Source organism: Rissa tridactyla, chromosome 8, assembly GCF_028500815.1.
Source record: "Rissa tridactyla isolate bRisTri1 chromosome 8, bRisTri1.patW.cur.20221130, whole genome shotgun sequence".
Taxonomy (NCBI): Eukaryota; Metazoa; Chordata; class Aves; order Charadriiformes; family Laridae; genus Rissa; species Rissa tridactyla.
In genome coordinates this window covers 53,952,777-53,970,749 of record NC_071473.1, presented here as the reverse complement: position 1 = coordinate 53,970,749, position 17,973 = coordinate 53,952,777, and the positions used below count along the sequence as shown (strand labels likewise).

General features: G+C 49.8%; 1 protein-coding gene across 1 annotated transcript in view; it reads right to left on the bottom strand.

The window, feature by feature from the left end:
* Positions 1-17,973, bottom strand: part of SGIP1 (SH3GL interacting endocytic adaptor 1) — a 56,604-nt gene that overhangs the window by 35,907 nt on the left and 2,724 nt on the right. The window contains exon 2 of the mRNA XM_054212022.1: positions 1,850-1,913. Within this exon, the coding sequence (XP_054067997.1) occupies positions 1,850-1,913 (64 nt within the window). The remainder of the gene's footprint in view (positions 1-1,849; positions 1,914-17,973) is intronic.

Below are 17,973 nucleotides of genomic sequence, written 5' to 3'. Positions count from 1 at the left end.
GCCCCGCTCCAACAGCTCCGTGTCCTTCTGCTGTTGGTGCCCCAGGGCTGGAGGCAGCACTGCAGGGGGGTGTCCCCGGAGCAGAGGGGCAGAATTTCCCCTACACACAGGGAGTGTCACCTCCCACTCATCTCCCCAAAGTCCAACCAGAAAAAGCTGTGGAGACCCTCGGCCAATGGAGGGAGGGGGTGGCAGGTCCTTTGCCACCGCGCTGCAGTCCCAGCGCGTCCCACGTCTCCCCAGCAGCAGCCCTGAAGGTCCCACTTCACGGTTCCCACCACCCAGACCAGGGGCTGCGGTGGCCCAGCCATGGCAGGGGGTGACCAGAGGGTCTGTCTGAGCCCACCACCCCTCACCGCTCCCGCAGCCCCGCGCCGGCTGCTGACGGGGGATTTGGAGAATGCTCAAAGCCATTCAGGGCAATGACCGCGATGCAACCCTGCGACGCGCTAATCACTGCTGCTTGCTAATTGCAGCATCTCCCCCACAGTGGCCTTTCCGCGAGCTTGTTACCATCACAAACGGCCCAGGATTCGTTATCTCCATGTGCCACCGGCTTCCCCAGCCTTTAGGAAGGGCAAGCTGCTGCAAGCACACGTGGAAATCACGGTGCTGGCTAAAGGCAGGACTTAGACCTGATTTTCCATGATTTCCATTGATTTTCCATGAGCAGAAGATGCGAAGCAGCCCGTTTCCTCCCCATCCTTCTGATAAATTATAAACGAAACCATACAAGGCTGGAGCAGGAGCTCCTGGCTGTCCCGCAGCCTGCCTGGCTGGTCACCATTCCTGGTGACAAGCCCCCCTCTGCCAGCAGGGCAACAGCTCAGTGCCATACAGCCCTTTTGGGATACGCTCCACGTCCCCCCGGATTTTTGGGCTCCCTTTTGCAGCAGGCAAACCCCTGCAGGGGCCAGTCCAGCTGGGCTCGCTGTGGCCCCGGGATTGTGGCCAGACCTGCAGCAGCTGCCCCGTCGCACGGGAAACCTCACCCACCACCGCTGAGATGTGAAACAGCTCGGGAAAACAATTTAAAGAAAAGAAAAAGCCCATAGGGTTTCTGCTGTGCCAGACACTGAGCACCTGGAGGATGCCGTAGGTGCGGGAGCGGGGCTCCCCGCTGCCTTTCCCCGGCTCCGTCCCCAGCACACGGGGTGCACAGGCTCCTTTGCCACGTTGTTTTGGGACATCTACCCCAAAACCGCGTCAGTGGCAGCCGAGAGCCCTCCCTGGGCTGGGCTCAGCGCCCTGCCAGTGGTTCTGCACCTGTGCACGGCATCCCCTGCCACACGTGTCGAGAACCCCTGCCAGATGCAGGGGGAAACCCCCACCAGATGTTTTCCCAGGAAGCAAAAGCATCTCTCGCAGCAAAGCCAAAGGAGCATGGGCTCCACCAGCCCCGTGCGTCCTTCCCCGTCCCGAGCCTGCTCCAACCGCGCAGCCCTTCGCTCCACGGCCGGCCTCGCTGCCTGCACAGGCATCCGTTTAAATTGCATTTGCATCTAAAAAGATCTCAGCAGACGGGCAAATCAGTAGTTTGGGCAGAGATTAATCTGCTGAAACTCTCAGAGGAGTAATTTTCTTCTGATCACCGCTAACTGTCACCGTAAATTGCAAACACGTGGACAACCGGCTTTATTATCTCTGCAGAGCCACCAAGAAAATACCTTATTTGTTGGCCACTGGCTGTACAAGGGGAAACAGCTTAAACGTATCTGTTATTACAAGATTTGATCCAAGGATGACAAATGCCTGCCATGCACCGACTTCCTTCCTTTCCTGGCACACCGGCATCAACTTCTCCCCAGCATCATTATATATTAATGCAGGTTATGTCTCATTGACTTACGTGGAATCAGTATCCTTTTCTTTCTTGCGTATACCAAAGGCCTTCCTTGTACGTTTTTTCAATCCTGTGGACAGAAGGAATATAAGTAAGAATGCAATATTAATATTATGCTTCAAAGAAGTCCTCCAAGAGGTTCCTTATTCCCTTACGTCAGCTGTAGTTCATAAATAAGGTTAAAAAAAAAGACCCAAACCCAAGAAACTACCAGCAGGACTTTGCAGGTAGTGTGTACATTTGCTTATGCCTTTTATTTGTTCACTTAACACTCATTAACTTGATCTCAGCATGCGTGACTACATGTTTCACAGTTAATATTTCTAAGCTTACTGTCTTAATTATACGCTCCTTTGCCGTGCTCCAGGTAGGCACTAACGCACGGTGGGAAAACCCCTCTTGGGTGTAAAAAAAACCAAAAAAAAACCAGTTTAAACCATGAAGTTGGTTATCTTTTGCACCGATTCTCGATCTGCACAGCACTGAAAGCCATGCCTGGTACCCACGATGCTGGAGCCGGTTGGGAAGCCCAGGGAGCCCCACAAGCCACAAACCCCACCAGGGCAGTGGCCACCACCACACCACTTCTAAAACAGATGGAGGAGAGCGGGTTTCTGCGAGTTTCTTCCTCTTTTCCAGCCTAAGGGCTATCCAGGAGAGGGTTTTTTTTAATAACCACTTGCAGCAGGCACACCAAGGAAGGGATTTTGGAGCATTTTAAACCCCATTTCACTTGGCTGGCTGGTTTTCATGCAGATGATCCTCCGCTGGCGGTGGCCGTCCAGCCCGACCGCTGAGACCTGGCTGTGGCTGCAAACTGCCGGACACCCTTGTCGTGCTATCGCTGCCCATGGCACCGTAGCAATTAACTTCAGTCACAGCATAATTTAGAGGTCCTGGTGGCCACAGAAGCTAATATAAACCACTGACCTTGAGTCTAGAACTGCTATTTCTGGCTTCTTTCGGAGCTCCTGCGGGGTTTTGCCTTGGTAGGCAGTCACACAAACATGACGTGCCGTGAGCCTGGGATACAGCTCAAGCAACACACACTATACCAGAAGCCCAAAGCTATGCTTGGGCTAAAACCTGCTTTCTTGAAAAATACAGTTTAGGATTCAGTGAAAACCATCAAGCTTCTACCTCAAGTGATGTGCTGAAAGAGCCAAGTCTCCTGTAGTTCCCCTGAAATCAGCTCTGGACACCCCAAGAACACGGAAGCACTCCTCCCAGGAGCTCTGTGCCCTGGCACATTCATTCAATGGATGCTTTCTGGGGAAAACTGGGTTTCTTTGGTCTGCCTCCTGATTTGAACATGCCCTTCAACTGAAATTATTTTCCATTTTCCCAGGAACATCCTAATTTTCTGGGCATTGACTGAAACAGGCAACAAGCACTAGAAATGCTAGGTTTCTGCAGCACATCAAAAAAACACTGGATTTAAATATTATCAAAATACAAGGGGGTGCTTCAGGCTCTTGATACCTCATGGTTGGGTGGGTTTTGGGCCAACACTAGGACCAAAGCAGCCAGTGCGGGACCAGGAGAGGCTCCAGCAGGTCTCCTTGGTGTTGCTCATGGAGCTTTGGGTTGGCCATTTCCTCCGTGAAATGAGAAAAAAAGGTACTGCTCGTGAAAAAAAAAAAAAAAGTCACGCCCAGTGCACTTCCCTCCTCTGCCCAGAGCAAGCAACACATGGTCAGGGATGAAGGAATTCCTTATGGGATCCCACAGACCCCCAGCCTATGGGATCCATATGCACCCAGCTGCTAAGGGCAGCAGAAGCAGCAGGGAGCGATGCTGAACCCCACGGGCTCATCCCCCAAACCTCGCGTGGCCAGCTTTGTTTTTACTACGTCTTGCCTTTCAGCTTTCCCACAATTTCTTCAAGGCTCCAGCAAGTTATTAATAACTGGGGAAGATTTCCATTGATCTCACCCCTTAGAATAACTTCATCCTCCAAACTCAGAGTAGAACGGGGAGGGCCAAAAACCCCAGAAATGAGTTGTTGTTTAGTCTTATCTGAAGCAGCACCCAGTTTGGCTAAATTCTGCAATGAAGCCTTCTGCTCAGTTATGTAATAGGCCCACCATCTGCTTAAAATGGTCATGGTGGAGGGGAAAGAGGGATACTTAGGAAAGGCAGAATAGAAATGAAAGCCTTCTTTGGAGATGGTTGTCAAGAGCCAGTGGGAGCAGGTCCCCTGCTGAAACCCGCCACCCGTGCTGGGGTGCTGGTCCCCTGACAGTGACACCAGAGAGGTCCATGGTTTGGTGGGGGACAACGTGGTGATTTTCCAGGACAGCTCTGCAGCTCAGAGAAACTCACGTCTCCCTTGACATGGTCAAGCCCAGCCCAGAGGGCTGTGAAAAATACCTCGTTTGATGGTGCAGGGGCAGAGCTGAGGGTTATGCATGGAAGGGAGCTACACTTTCTGGTCCTCAAGTCTCGTTTCAGTTGGTTTTAGAACCTGAAGTGCCATTAAAGCCAGTCCTGGCAAGAGTCATCCTTATAAAATAATAAGACGACCTTGTCCACAGAGGGAATGCTACATGGAAACGCTATGGGTTCAGGGGAACCTCACAGGACAAGGCAGATTTACTGCTGGAAGAGAAAAGGTGAGAGAGTAGGTGGGAGAGAAAGCAGAGAAGGATCAGTGAGGTGGCAGAAAGACAGGCACGAAAGAAGAAAATAGAGCATATCCATATGGGGCATCAAGGGATGGCTCAGAGCAGGGAGGAGATGAAACCACCACTTGGGTGATGCTCTCTAAAGCAGCGGCTAACACGGAGACCAAATCCCACCTTTCCCCATCAAGGAGCACTGGGTACCGGATCCAAACCACTCTCCGGGGGGAAGATCCGGAGAGCCGCGTGGCCCTGTGATGGCAGTGACACAGCCCCCTCCTTCAGCTGTCCCCACTGTCCACCCAGCACCTCCAGGGGCACCTGGGCAAGACACCCAGATTCTCCTCACTCCTCCGGACCTGTCCCCTTGCAGGTCTCTGGCTGTGGCTGGTCGCCTGCTTGCTGCAGGGCCTGGGAAGGATTTCCTAAAGCCCCAAGGTACCCCACCTCGCTGCACAGGTCGTACAGGGCACGTTGGGAACACGTCTCCTCTGATGCATGGCCTTCAGCCACAGAAATTCCATCCATCAGCTGCAGGGCTGCCAGAGGCGTCAGAAAACCAGGAACAAGGTCCCAGGCCACTGTAAGTGCCAGTAGGTACCCAGCTAATGGCAGCATCAGAGGGGAAGGATTTAAATCCCTGCAGCTATCGCCATCCTAGCCCTCTCCCCACACATTCACCCCAGGGACTTCCTACCTTACTCATAGGAGGAACATAAATGCTCTCAAATATGGACCATTAACAGTTACACAAGTCCCTACCTACATTCCCAAAGCCCTGTCTCTTTTGTCACATTCAGACTACAAGGGAAGACCCACCTCGTCAGCCAGCCCAGCACGTCTCCATTTTAATCTCAGCCTAAAACCACACTTTGAGTCGGACAAAGGTCCGGACAAAGCTCGAGGTTTGCTGCTGGTTTCATAGCATCAGAGAAGAAGGGAAGGCATGAAATCTGCCTTCCCACCAACAGCTACGGCACTGCTCGCCGCTGTTTTGAAGATTAATGGCTGATTTTGTTCTGCACGGTTATTACGTGGCTAAAGCAGAGGCGGGCGCCCCTGGTCTCCAAGCAGGAAAGGCCATATGTTACCCTCAGCAGTGGTTTAGTCTATGCTCTTTGAAGGGGCACAGTGACCCCAGTAAGAGCCCCCACCACGCCAGGCATGAGCTGGAGAAAACACCAGCGATGGCAGCACTGAACACTGCACTCGCGCGTCCCGCCCAAGGACCGGCGGGACATCCTTCCAGGTTAGACTCAAAACTCCGCGGACGGTGTATTTGACATTTCTGCTCTCTCCTTCGGCAGGTTTTCCTCAACGAGCCACACAGACAACGAGCCAGAGTCATTCACGTGCTCTTACCTCCACAGCAGCAAGAATGCCTGAAACCACGTCAGCGGCCTCAAAACCAGCCTTGTCCGCAGAGGCCAGACACGGGGAAAGGCACCGGCCCCTCCGAGGTACGACAACTACACGTGCTGCAATTACTCCTCAGGCCAAAAGGCTTCTTACTCAAAGACTCAGAGTAGCCACAAGCCAAGGCTGAACCAACTGTTGTGCGCCAGGGATCCCATTGCAAACACAAACAATGCTCTGAACCGGGGGGCATTATTCACCTCTTATTTACTATTATCCCTTTTTCCTAGTACACTTAAGAATTGGCATCTGAGAAACGTGAATGAGTATTTAACACTATGGAGCTTTCTGAACCCTATTCTTAAAAAACTACCAACATCTTATATTCTACACTGAAAACTTAACGCCTCTAGAAGGGGGATAACCCTGTTCTCCCAACGCCCATCCTTCACCCTCTGTCCCCAGATGGTGGGAGCAGCTCCTGCTCCTGGACCCCCAAATACCGAGGGGGGGTCCCTGGAGGAAGAGCTGCTCGCTTGGAAGGACGGGCCTCATGAAAGCAACACACCTCCCACATAGGAGAGACATCAGTGAGAGAAATTTTGGTCTTAAGCTCTCTTTTGTGATGACTAAAGAAAGGAAAAAATATGATTGAAATTAGTTCTACTCAGTCTGTGCACGAAGATAAACATTATCTACTACCATGCCAGAGACTCAAGACCAAAGTACCTGCAGGGAGAAGGAAGAAAGGGGAGAAATAAGGGGGAAATAAGAAATAATCGCTAATCGGTTTGTTTTTTCTTTGTTTCAGTTGTGTGGATGTTTTTGCACGTAGCTTAAGGCTGATTTGAGCGCCCTGCTTTCCCCGCTGCACACAAACCCGTGCGCTTTGGATTACTTTGCTGGAGCCAAAGATGTGGAAACCTGCTGCTGTTTCGTAGCCAAAGGACTTTGCGTTTGGTGTTGGCTGGCTTTACCAAAGAAATAATAATCCTCCCTTTGCTCCGCAAAACAAAACCAAAGGCGAGACAAAACTACTGAATTCTCCGAGTCGTATCCAGAGGCGAAAGTCAAATGGTAAATTAAAGTTTAAGAAGCGAGGGTGTAACCACATCAAGCCCCAGCTAAATAACCCGAACGGCAGCATCCCAAACCCTCTCTGCAGGTCAGCCCAGAAGCTTCCCCTGGTTTGACTTTTGGGCCCAGCTGCTGCAACAATAACAATATTTTACATGAAAATGGGCATGTTCGGTCCATTGCAAAAACCCAGCGTTCCCAACCACCACGGCCAAGGTAGCAGCAAAGTCAAGTCTCGGTAACTGCGCTGTTCCAGTCCATGATGTTTTTGGTTTTGCCCACCTCATATGTAATTAAATTAGCATACATCTTCATAATATTAAAAATGCTTTACCTAAACCAACCTTTGCACTAAAGCTCGTTACCAGCCTTTCAGCAGGCTTAACAAGGCGGCGAGGAACTGAGCCTCGATACAGCCATTAATATTTTAACCGCCTTCATTTACAAGTCTAATTGCAGCCGTTGCTCCGGAGAAGAGAGGATGGGCCATCAACGAGCGGCGGTCGGGCAGCCATGGCACCCTTCGTGTCGGCAGCCCGAGGGACTCCTTCTGCAGCCACCTGGCCCTGCAGAGCACGGCCAGGGGTCACAAGCCGAGTCCTTCACGAGACAAGGTCTTCTGCTGCTCCCCGCCACCTGCCGTGGTGTCCCTGCAGGCTCCGGCCATGATCCCATCACCACTGAAGGTCACGACAGGCAATTAATAACGTACCGTTGCCTCCACCCTTACCTGGTTCCTTTCCTAATTTGAAGTGCTGCGTCTCAGCTGCCTCTGCAGAGCGAGTTTTAGTGAGGATTCACTCTTTTAACCAGCAGCACCTGTATTTCCCAGCCTCGCGCCAGCCCCCAGCCTGCGGGCTTCGCCAGGCTCTGCAAATAGCTGTGCGTTTGCTCCGCTGCCGTCTCCCTCTATTTTCCCCCCCATTTCGAGGGTATTTATTTCTGGCATTAGCCTCCCATCCTCTGTGCAAAGTGACATAAATAATGCATGCCAGGTCTTTTTGTCAAATGTCTGTCTTCTCAGTCAATAAATGACCCTTCTTATCCCCTCGAGGAAATAATATTAAAACTGCGCTCTATTTCAACTTGACCGGTTGTTCACTCCCCCCCACCCCAATTCTTGGGGTTTCCTTTTCCCCAGCAGGGCTACATTACCCTATTTTACACTTTCTGACAACACCCTCCAAGCTCCCTGTCCCAGCAAGCGCTGGGGTTCACCATTCCCCCCAGCCTCTCCTGGGGGTCTGCTGGGACCATTCCCCTCAAGCACTTTGCTCCACCAGCCAAGACGTCCCATACAGGGACACCCTCCAGGACCATAACTCCCAGGAAACACGCAATGAGGTCACTCCTACCAATCTAACCAAAAAAAAAAGGGCATTTCTTACAGCTCAGCTCCTCCGGTATCAAAAAAAAAATAAGAAATAATGCAGAACGCCTTTCCAAAGAGAATCATAGAATCACTTCGGTTGGAAAAGACCTTTAAGATCATTGAGTCCAACCGCAAACCTAACACTGCCAAGTCCACCACTAAACCATGTCCCTAAGTGACACATCTACACCTCTGGCATCCCGAGGCCAGATGAGATTATTTTGCATCAAATCAACTACAACCACCGCACATTCACACCTGGACAAAGCCCCCATGAAGGAGGATGGTGCCATGGCAGCGGCTCAGGGCGCAGGAACAGCCCCTGTGCTTTAGTAGCACCAGGTTCGGTAGTTTTTGTCTCAAGGTCCACCAATGGAAACCACCACCCTGCCCTTGGCCAAGGGACCACAACGGGACCCTTGGAGATGGGGCCAAGGGACCAGCAAGAACACAAATCCCCAGGGGGATGCACATTTGACCCGTCAACAAGCCTTGGTTTCAAATTATAAGGTTTACCTAGAACTGAAAAATTTTGATGATGATAATGGTGATTGATATCTGAGTGGTGGGTGTCCAGGAACCAGCTGCCCCCCAGGGTAAGGGCCAGACGTAGTACTCTCCCCACACAAGCAAAGTCTACGTTTTAACCAGACAGGAAATTTGTTTTTCTGAAAATTTGCTGGAAAACCCCTTCAAAAAGCCCGGGGGAGTCACCTGCAGGAGCTTACTTGCTTTGCTACCTCAAAATACATAAAAAGGGATTTTTAAAACAAGCAGCTGATGTCCCTTCTGACGGGGCGCAGTGCTGTATGCACATCCAGCTCTGCCCGGCGGCCCTGTGATCTCGCTGTACTTAACATTTCATCCCAGTAAACCCATTGTTTCCAGTGCAAACTGCCGCTAAACCACTACATTTCACTTCACCGCGGGGGGCTAACAAAGCCATCTTTGATAGCAAGCTAGCCAGGCACTAAAGGTCCTTACGTATGTGAATTTACTCTACCCTGTTACACTTACAGCTATTGAAAAAAAATAAATTATCTGGCTAGCAAAGTCACACAGACACATATCACAATCTTCACATGCTTACAACAGTTTCTCCCTATCAGAAAATGAAGGAAAAAAAAAAAATGGGGAAAAAGGGATGGCGGCCACACCGCCACTTCTGTTGCTCTCTGCAGGAGCAGAACACTGTTGGCTTCTCGCCTGTGGCTTTGGAAAGGAGATACTTGAAAACAAAAGTGAGCAACAACAGTTGCGGATTTGGTTTTTGTTGTGGGGTTTGGGTTTTTTTTTTGTGTGTTTGTTGTTGTTGTTAAGGAGAAATTTGCTCCTTATCAGAAATTTCAGTTGGAAGACGTTGAAGGACTACTGGTGTTTGAGAGCCTACATAGATCGCGAATAAGTCTGAATAGAATAAAACATCACAAGTTACTGCTCTGGGGTCATTTTCTCCTACAGTAGGAGTGGTCACTCCTGGCTCCAGGCCCCAGGCTGTTGACCCATGTAAATAGTGCTGTTCGGAGACGTGGTGCACGCCACCTTCCACTGGAGTGGTCCAGTGGTGGTGCTCTTGGTCACCACTGAGGAGATCAAGAGTTTTGCGGTAAAAACAAGCCCCACCTTCAAGCAGAGACATGGCAAAGAGGAGCGGAGAGGTGGCATCACACCTGGGCTCGGTCCTGCCCAGCTGCTGTGCCCGAGCCCAGCACCCAAAGCTTCTGGGGGGACCCCAGAGCTGGCACACAGCCGATGGGAGAGCAACCAGGGCGGCTGAAAGGCTGGAGGAGCAGGAGATGGGCACCTGCGGGAGCTTCGCCTGTTCAGCACAGCACCAAAACCGTGTTGGAAGAGGCTGCATCGGGGTCCAAGCACCCGCTCAAGGAATGGAAATGTGGTGATGAAGGGATCTAGAAGACCCTGCAGCTGATTCAGAAATACAGTCACGTTTTCAACCATGAGGGTAATTAAGTCTCTGAACAGGTTGTGGTGAACTCTGCCTAAGGAGGTTTTGAATTAGCATTCGGCACCTTTCTAAAAATACGGATCCTATTCCAGCTACTAGACATGAAGAATAACTTCGAGAAAGCCCTGTGGCCAAGTGTCCATCTCTGGATTTGTGGCTGCTGACACACACGTCCTGCTTGCCCTAGAGCTGCATCCCCCGTGCCCTGGAGCAGCGAGCATCCATCCCCGTGTACCCGGAGGGGTTTGGGCTCCCGGGACCTCCACGTCTTTCCCCTTCTCTTTGGTCTGTGCCTTTTTTCCCCCCTTCGCAAACCGCCCAAATACTCATCGCAGCAGTCAGAGCCCGGAGTTCAAAGGGCTGGGCAATGGCACTCGTTACGGCAAGGGAGGACGTGCCGCCTTATGTAAATATACCCGAGATTAAACCTGTGTCTGGGCGTTAGCGTGGCCCCTTTGCTTTGCAGGCACAACGCAGCTCAGATAACCTGCGCCCGCAGCGCGGGGTGAGACCCCAGCCCTTAACTGCAGCCCCAGCATACGGGAATAAACCCTGAGCCATGCAAATAGATTTATAATCCATATATATATGTGTATATATATATATGTTATATAGCAATACAATATATTAATATATCGTATTAATATATCGTATTAATATATCGTATTAATATATCGTATTAATATATCGTATTAATATATCGTATTAATATATCGTATTAATATATCGTATTAATATATCGTATTAATATATCGTATTAATATATCGTATAAATTATGTCGATATTATTATAGTATATATTAATATAATTATCTCTTAAGTGTATATTAATATATTTTATATTATTATAAATTATATTATTACTACATTCACACTATATATTTTAATATATTATTACTATATAATTATATATTATTATATATAATATATCCGATATACTCCTATATTTATATTCCATATTATTATCCCATATCCATTATCCTATATTATATTGCATATACATTTACATTTTACATTATATATATAAATTTATATTCCATGCAAACATAGGTCCGGGCTCTCCCCATGGCAAGGCCCGGTACAACAACGAGCAGGGCTGGAGGGGGGTGCAGCCAGGAGCCCGAACGTTCCCGTCTCATCGCAGGGATGCTCAGCGGACGCGCGCGCCCAGCCCTCCTCCCATGCCATGGGGCCGCCCAGCTCAGAGCCAGCCCAAAGCAAAGCCCGGGGACGAGACTGTCCTTAAAATAAAGGGCAGCATCAGCAGGGCACGTCACAACACACAAGACTCCAGTTCTTTTTCCCCTCGGAGCTGAGCATTTAAGGACTATTTAACAGCGGAAGGATGCAAATCCTTGCTCATAGGTTATTCCCCAACCTCAGTAAAGCAGCTGCAGGAATTATTCACCGCCTGCTTTCCCCAGAGATTAGATTTATTTTTATTTTTTTTTTTAAATACCAACTTTCAGAGACCCCAGGCGTGCGGCAACCGAGGGATGTGGGACACAAACGTCTCCGCCAATATTGTCAGTAAATTAAATCTGGGTACAGTTGTGGCTTTCATTCACAGCTGGCACACGCACAAAAACACCAGATGCATTTCTAAAGGTTGCTGTGCTATTTAAGAAGTTGCCCAGGACAGGCTCTCCCTCCCAAAAGACACTCAGATTTCTATTTTTAGGGGGTTTGGGGTTTTTTGGTTTGTTCGGAACGGGAGACGACGGCGCTGTCAGAGACCAGCCCTGGCACCAAGCAGCTGCAGGAGGGCACTGGGCTCGCTAGTGGGACACAGTACGTCCAGGGGACACCCAAGCACGTTATATCCCCCATGCTGGTATTCCACCCCCCAAAAAAACAACCAAAAACCCCACCGCAAACTTCTTTTCTTTGCAAGGCTTTCCTGTTACGCCTGCTCCTCGGCTGATGCCACAGCCGACAGCGGGTCCCATCTCACAGCCCTCTTTCAAAGGGCATCTCCTTAAAACCCATCACCTCCACATGCACCACAGACTCCCAGCAACTATTTTGACAATATTCTACGAAATACCACACCAATTTTACAGTCGTACTGTGTACACAGAATATAAGGACTTATTAAAACCCACCAAAATCCTTGCCTGGGCATGACACCAAGAAACAGCCTTCCGTGACTTAGCCATCACGGCCACCCCGCTGCAGCCAACATCTGTGTGACCCTCCAGGAGCTCCTGATGTCCCCAGGGGAGAAGAGGACACCCGGCCCTCTGGCAAGGGTGGGTTTTTCACCTGCACGACACGGGAGCCGCTTCCTTGGGGACAAGGTACAACTCCAGGCGAGCTGCCAGGGAAAAGCGTCACTTGCTCTCAATTTGGTCATCAAAAAAACCACCAAAAAAACCCCAAAAAACAACCCAACTAAAATTGCAATATTTACATTTACATACGATGAAAACTCAGGCCCAAAATAAAAGGTGACGAGACACTTTTTCCCAGTTCCTCTAACCATCCTGTTCCTCCCACGGTCTGCTGTCAAATGAATACCTTAATTTTAAAGCAGTGATTAACCGTGGCAATAGCGTAACTAAAAATAAAGAGCAGGAGACCTGACCCAAAGAAAGGCTTCAGTTCCAGGCAGCATTTAGCAAAACTGACGGAGCTTCCTCCACACATCTGTCTCCCCGCAGAGGAGCCACGCGGCGTGAAGGAGCTCGAGGTCCCCAGGTGAAAGGAGCCAGGTAAACGTGAGGATAAATGACCTCATTATTAATAACTTGGACAGGCTGCTTTTGCATCTTCTGCACCAGCGCCAAAACCAGGCCAAACCCCTGCAAAACTCCAACAAACCATCTTAAAAATTAAGTCCGCCTTTGACATGTGGAAGGGCACCTTATGAGGGACCTAAAAGCGCCCCAGATGAGCTCGTTGTCAGGTGTATTTACCAACGCCACCAGCTCCAAGCAAACCCCACCAGTAACAAGGTGGCTACAGGAGTGCTTTCAGCAGCATTGCATTTATCAATTTCATAGAATTATAGAGTTGTGAGGGTTGGAAGGGACCTTAAAGATCATCTAGTTCTAACCCCCCTGCCCTGGGCAGGGACACCTCCCACCAGCCCAGGTTGCTCCAAGCCCCGTCCAACCTGGCCTTGAACCCCTCCAGGGATGGGGCAGCCACAGCTTCTCTGGGCAACCTGGGCCAGGGGCTCACCCCCCTCATGGTGAAGAGCTTCTTCCTAACGTCCAGTCTGAATCCACCCATCTCTAGTTTTAATTTCTTTGCTGACAGCAAAATACTGGGAGAAAACTATTTTTATTTTTAATTTTGCTGCTTCCAGCAGTAGTGAATCCAAAAAACAGCCCCTCAAGAGCTGGGTCTGCATCCATCCATGGACCACACAGACCCTGCTCATGGGGAGGCGGTTCAGGGAAGGTTCTGATACAGATTTTTTTCGTACTGCCTCATAATACCCAAGTTTATTTTCTTTTTCAGCCAATACAAAAAATTCTAGTGGGAGGTGTCCCTGCCCAGGGCAGGGGGTTGGAACAAGATGATCTTTAAGGTCCCTTCCAACCCAAACCATTCCGTCATTCTGGTTATAATCCATCACAAATCCTCATCCGAGCTGATGTTTTAGACACGAGTTTGTTCTTGAAGCCGATGGTGCCTGCGACAGGAGCGGGGCAGGGGATGCGACCCCTCTCCCTGCACCCCCCAGCCCCAGGTGCGACGCCGGGCGGTATTTTAAGGAAAGCCCAAAATAACCGTATGCCCAGCGACACGCATGCCTGCGCTGAAAAGCCTGGTACCCGTTTATTATTTATTGCCTCTAATAACCAAGGTGCATCTTTAATGATTTCTACGGACCCGACTGGAGAAAACCCATATATTTGCGGGGCTGTATGAAATCCCGCGGGAGCCCGCAGCATCCCTGCTCCTCCCGGCTTCCTCGCCTCACCCTATCCCAAACCTCCCCGCCGGATTATTTCCACACATCCCACACGTGATGACATTAATCTCAAGTTCGCGTTTGAAATTCCCTGCAACATGTAGGTGGAGGATTTTAAGAGGTATATTTTTTTTAATCAATAACTCTCCTTAAAAAAAAAAAAAACAACCAAAAAAAAACCACGAAACCAACACAAAAAACCAAACCAACCAACCAAAAGAAAAAAACCCAAACACAAAAAAAAGTCATAACTAAAGTGGAAAGACAGACTTCCCAAAGCCTTAGGTGGTTTTCCAAGGCTGGGATGCATAAGGAACAGCTCCCAGATAATACAAGATGCAAAGTATGATTTTTCCAGTCCTGGTACCTCTCTGGTTTCAAGCACCATTATCACGTTCCATGATTCCAGTGGAAATAGGGACGTGGGAGGGAATTGCCCCTTCCCACCTCTCGTGCTGCAGCCCACTGGAGGGCAGGGGAGGGGGACGGGGGTTGGGAGGGCAGGGTTGGAGCTCCGTGCCTGTTCCCAAAGGACAGCCCCGAAATCCCATTCCTCCTGCTCCCAGGAAAGTACGTACACCCCAGGCAGCCGCGTGAGCATCTATGAAATTTTAAAAATACCAAAAAACCAAACTGGAAATTATAATAAATCATTCTGCGAGGCTGTAAGTGCAAAAAAAAAAAACAAAAAACGGTAGCTGTAACCACTGCAAGCCTCACTCCTCTCGCGTTCACACAGATAAAGCAAAAAGCCTTCAAAAGTCCCCAGAAACACCAGCCTGCAACTGAACTTCTATTAAAAATAAGGAGCGGAGGCTGTTGAATAGCTGGCAAGGCAAACAGGGCCGCACTGTGTGCTGCTGCACGTGAACCTCCTTCCTACTGGACCCGTAGACACTCCAATATACCGTCTTCTTGAAGTAAAATGAGCAAAAAAATGGCTATCTTGGACCAGCACAGAAAGTGGGGACGCTACCGCGCGTAAGGTTTCCTCGCAACCTGAGCAGGGAAGCGGCCAGCACCGCACCCCTCTCCGCTTCCCAAAGGCGGATGGATCTTTGGTGGCTTTGAAAGGCTCTCCAACCAACTAGGCCAAATTTTGGACGTCCAAATAGTTAATGTTGCTGGTTTGGGGAGGAGCTCTGCTTTCCCTGCCCCTCCTTTCCACTTTTCTTCCTCTCAAATCCAAGCCGTGGGTCGGGATCCCAGGCACGAGTGTTGGGTAAATCACACTTCATGGCACCCACGGCTTCGCAGCCTCAACACCGGCTTTTAGGGAAGGGCATTTCCACACACAACCACGTTTTTCCGCCTTTAGCTGCTTAAGATCCTGCGATGAAGGTTCAAGAAGAACAGAAACCTGGCTTAACCTGTAATTTTTTTCTAAAGCGTCTTCACAATTTCAACAAGGCCAACGAATCGTGCAGAAAGTTTCTGCCTTGGCAGAGAAACGCAAATTGCTGCATCTGGACTCGAGATGCCCAAGGGCTCGCTTTCAATTGAGACGTAGTCCAAGGAGGCATTTTGCAGACCTGCATCACATGCAGCTGTTGAGTTTTGCCATATTTTCTATCCTTTCTACCCCCCCAAAAAGACCCTGTTTGGGTTTTGCTTCAGCCGCCACATCCCATGGACCATTTTATGCGGGAGGCAAATGGCAGGTTTTGCTGCCTCGCCTGTATTTCCGTTTGAACCCTCAACGCCACCACTTTGGCACCACGTGGGTTTTAACTGGCAAGTGCCACCAGCCCCAATCCAAAGCATTTCCCAAATTCCCAGTGTTTGGGTAAGGCCTTTTCCTTGGTGGTTGTTGGTTTTGAGCTAGAGCCATTTATGCCTTCCCTCCCTTAGAATGGAGGGACACGCTGCCAGTGGACTAGAGCTGGGAAAACCCAAACCAGCTCAGCGGGAAGGGTTTGGATACATGCAAAAAGGGATTTTTTTTAATTTTTTTTCCCCTCTCCCCGTAGACTAGAGGTTGCTACTGCAACCTGTTCAGCTGCCTGACCTCGGGACTGCTGAGCAAGTTCATTCAAAATTGATGGGGGATGCTCTTTGGGTCCAGTTTTGCCAGCCCAGCTCCAACCCGGAGTGCACGAGATGTCACTGGAAGCACCACGATGCAGCGTGGGACCATTTCATGCTCCCCAGAGCAGGTCTGGACCGGACACACTAACCACATCCCCTGCTTTTGAACCCACAAAACTGAGAGCTAAAGTGCTCCTTGCCCTTTGCTTCACTCCCCAAACCCCCATTTTTCACACGCTTCATCTTCAGCAGCTCCAAAGGTCAGTCTTCCTGTGCAGGCAGTGCCCGTGGGGAACATCAACCCTCCAAACACACCCCAAAAAGGCTTTATGTATGTCTTTGAAGTCAAGAAGTGGTGAAATGTCCCCAGCCCTGTGCCCACCCTGGGCTACACGGGGAGCCAAGCCGCTGGCTCAGGGACAACATCACCCAACAGAAGGGGCAAACGTTATCTTCTCTTGTGTTCATGCAAAAAAATAGTTCCCCCACCAGTGTCAGGCCTGTCGGTTAGGCAGCAGCTCCAGCAGGTCTCAAAAAGCCCCCCTTGCATCTCAGGACGTGGCCGGAGATGCTCCTGCAAGCCAAAGCCCTGAGCCTCTTTGCAAGCCCAAGCTCAAACAACAGATTGGAAAATCCGGGGCCTAGCTTGGTGTTATGGTCCTCACGTATTTTCTGGGATGGTTTTTCCATCTGTGCCTGAATTTATGTTAATTGCCTCAAACCTGCTATTGGCTTTCTCAATTAAAAACCACATGTTTCTACCAGGTCATTTCATGCCAAGTCACACAGTCAACTTAAGCACATTGAGATACACCTTTTACTGAAACGAGACCACCTAAAACATAATAAAGCTGATTTTCTTGCCTAACCAAGAAAAAAAAGCTTTTTTGTGTGCCATTAGATGCCTCTGGTCCCAGTACTACCTGTTCAGCACGATGAAAACATGAGGCTTGGACACAACCATTGCTAAAAGATGAAGTAAGACTTTTTTTGCCATTTCGGATGCAACCAGTCATCCATGGAAGTTCCCAGAGTGATCAAACTCTCCAGAAAAAGGTGCAAAAAAGCCTGGAGAAGCGAGGCACGAGAAATTTCCACTCTGTGAAAGCTTCTCCCCATCAAACATCTGGTTTGGGCTCTGGAAAAAACGCAGGTACCATCTCCCACAGAAGAAGGAACAACCTTCTCTAACGTAGCCACGGCTGCTCCCGTCAGCCAAACGGTCGTCTAATCTTCCCGAACATCGCCGAGCTTCTGGCTCGCGTGCCATGTTGCAGCAGCGATTTCAAAACCTAATTAAGCCGTACAAAATACCTTCAGTACATTGGAGATGCAACAGATGGATGAAACAAAAGCAGATAAACTTGTTCTTGTGCACGGATGTTTACCTTAACGACATGCCCAGCGCATTTCTGAGCGCTGGCGACTTATTTTACAATCAGAGGGAACATCTAAATACCTCTCACATCTACTGCCACGCACACGGAGACCTTTCCAGCATGTGGTGGGCCCTTTCCAGCGGCACTTTGGGTCCCGGACCTAATGCTGACATACAACACAGTTTTGCCTCAGGTTATTTTTATCATTTCAAAGCTGGGGGGAGGGGTTTAGCCCCCATCCCCAACTCCTAATTTCCACTTGCACGAGGGAGGCCACGTGCGACAAAACCATCCCCAACACAGACGGTGATCAACAGCAGCGCTTGTGCCCACCTCACCCCAGAGGACCATGCCCTGCTGGTGGTTGAGACACCGTATGGCACGTCTTCAGCTCTCCCAGCGA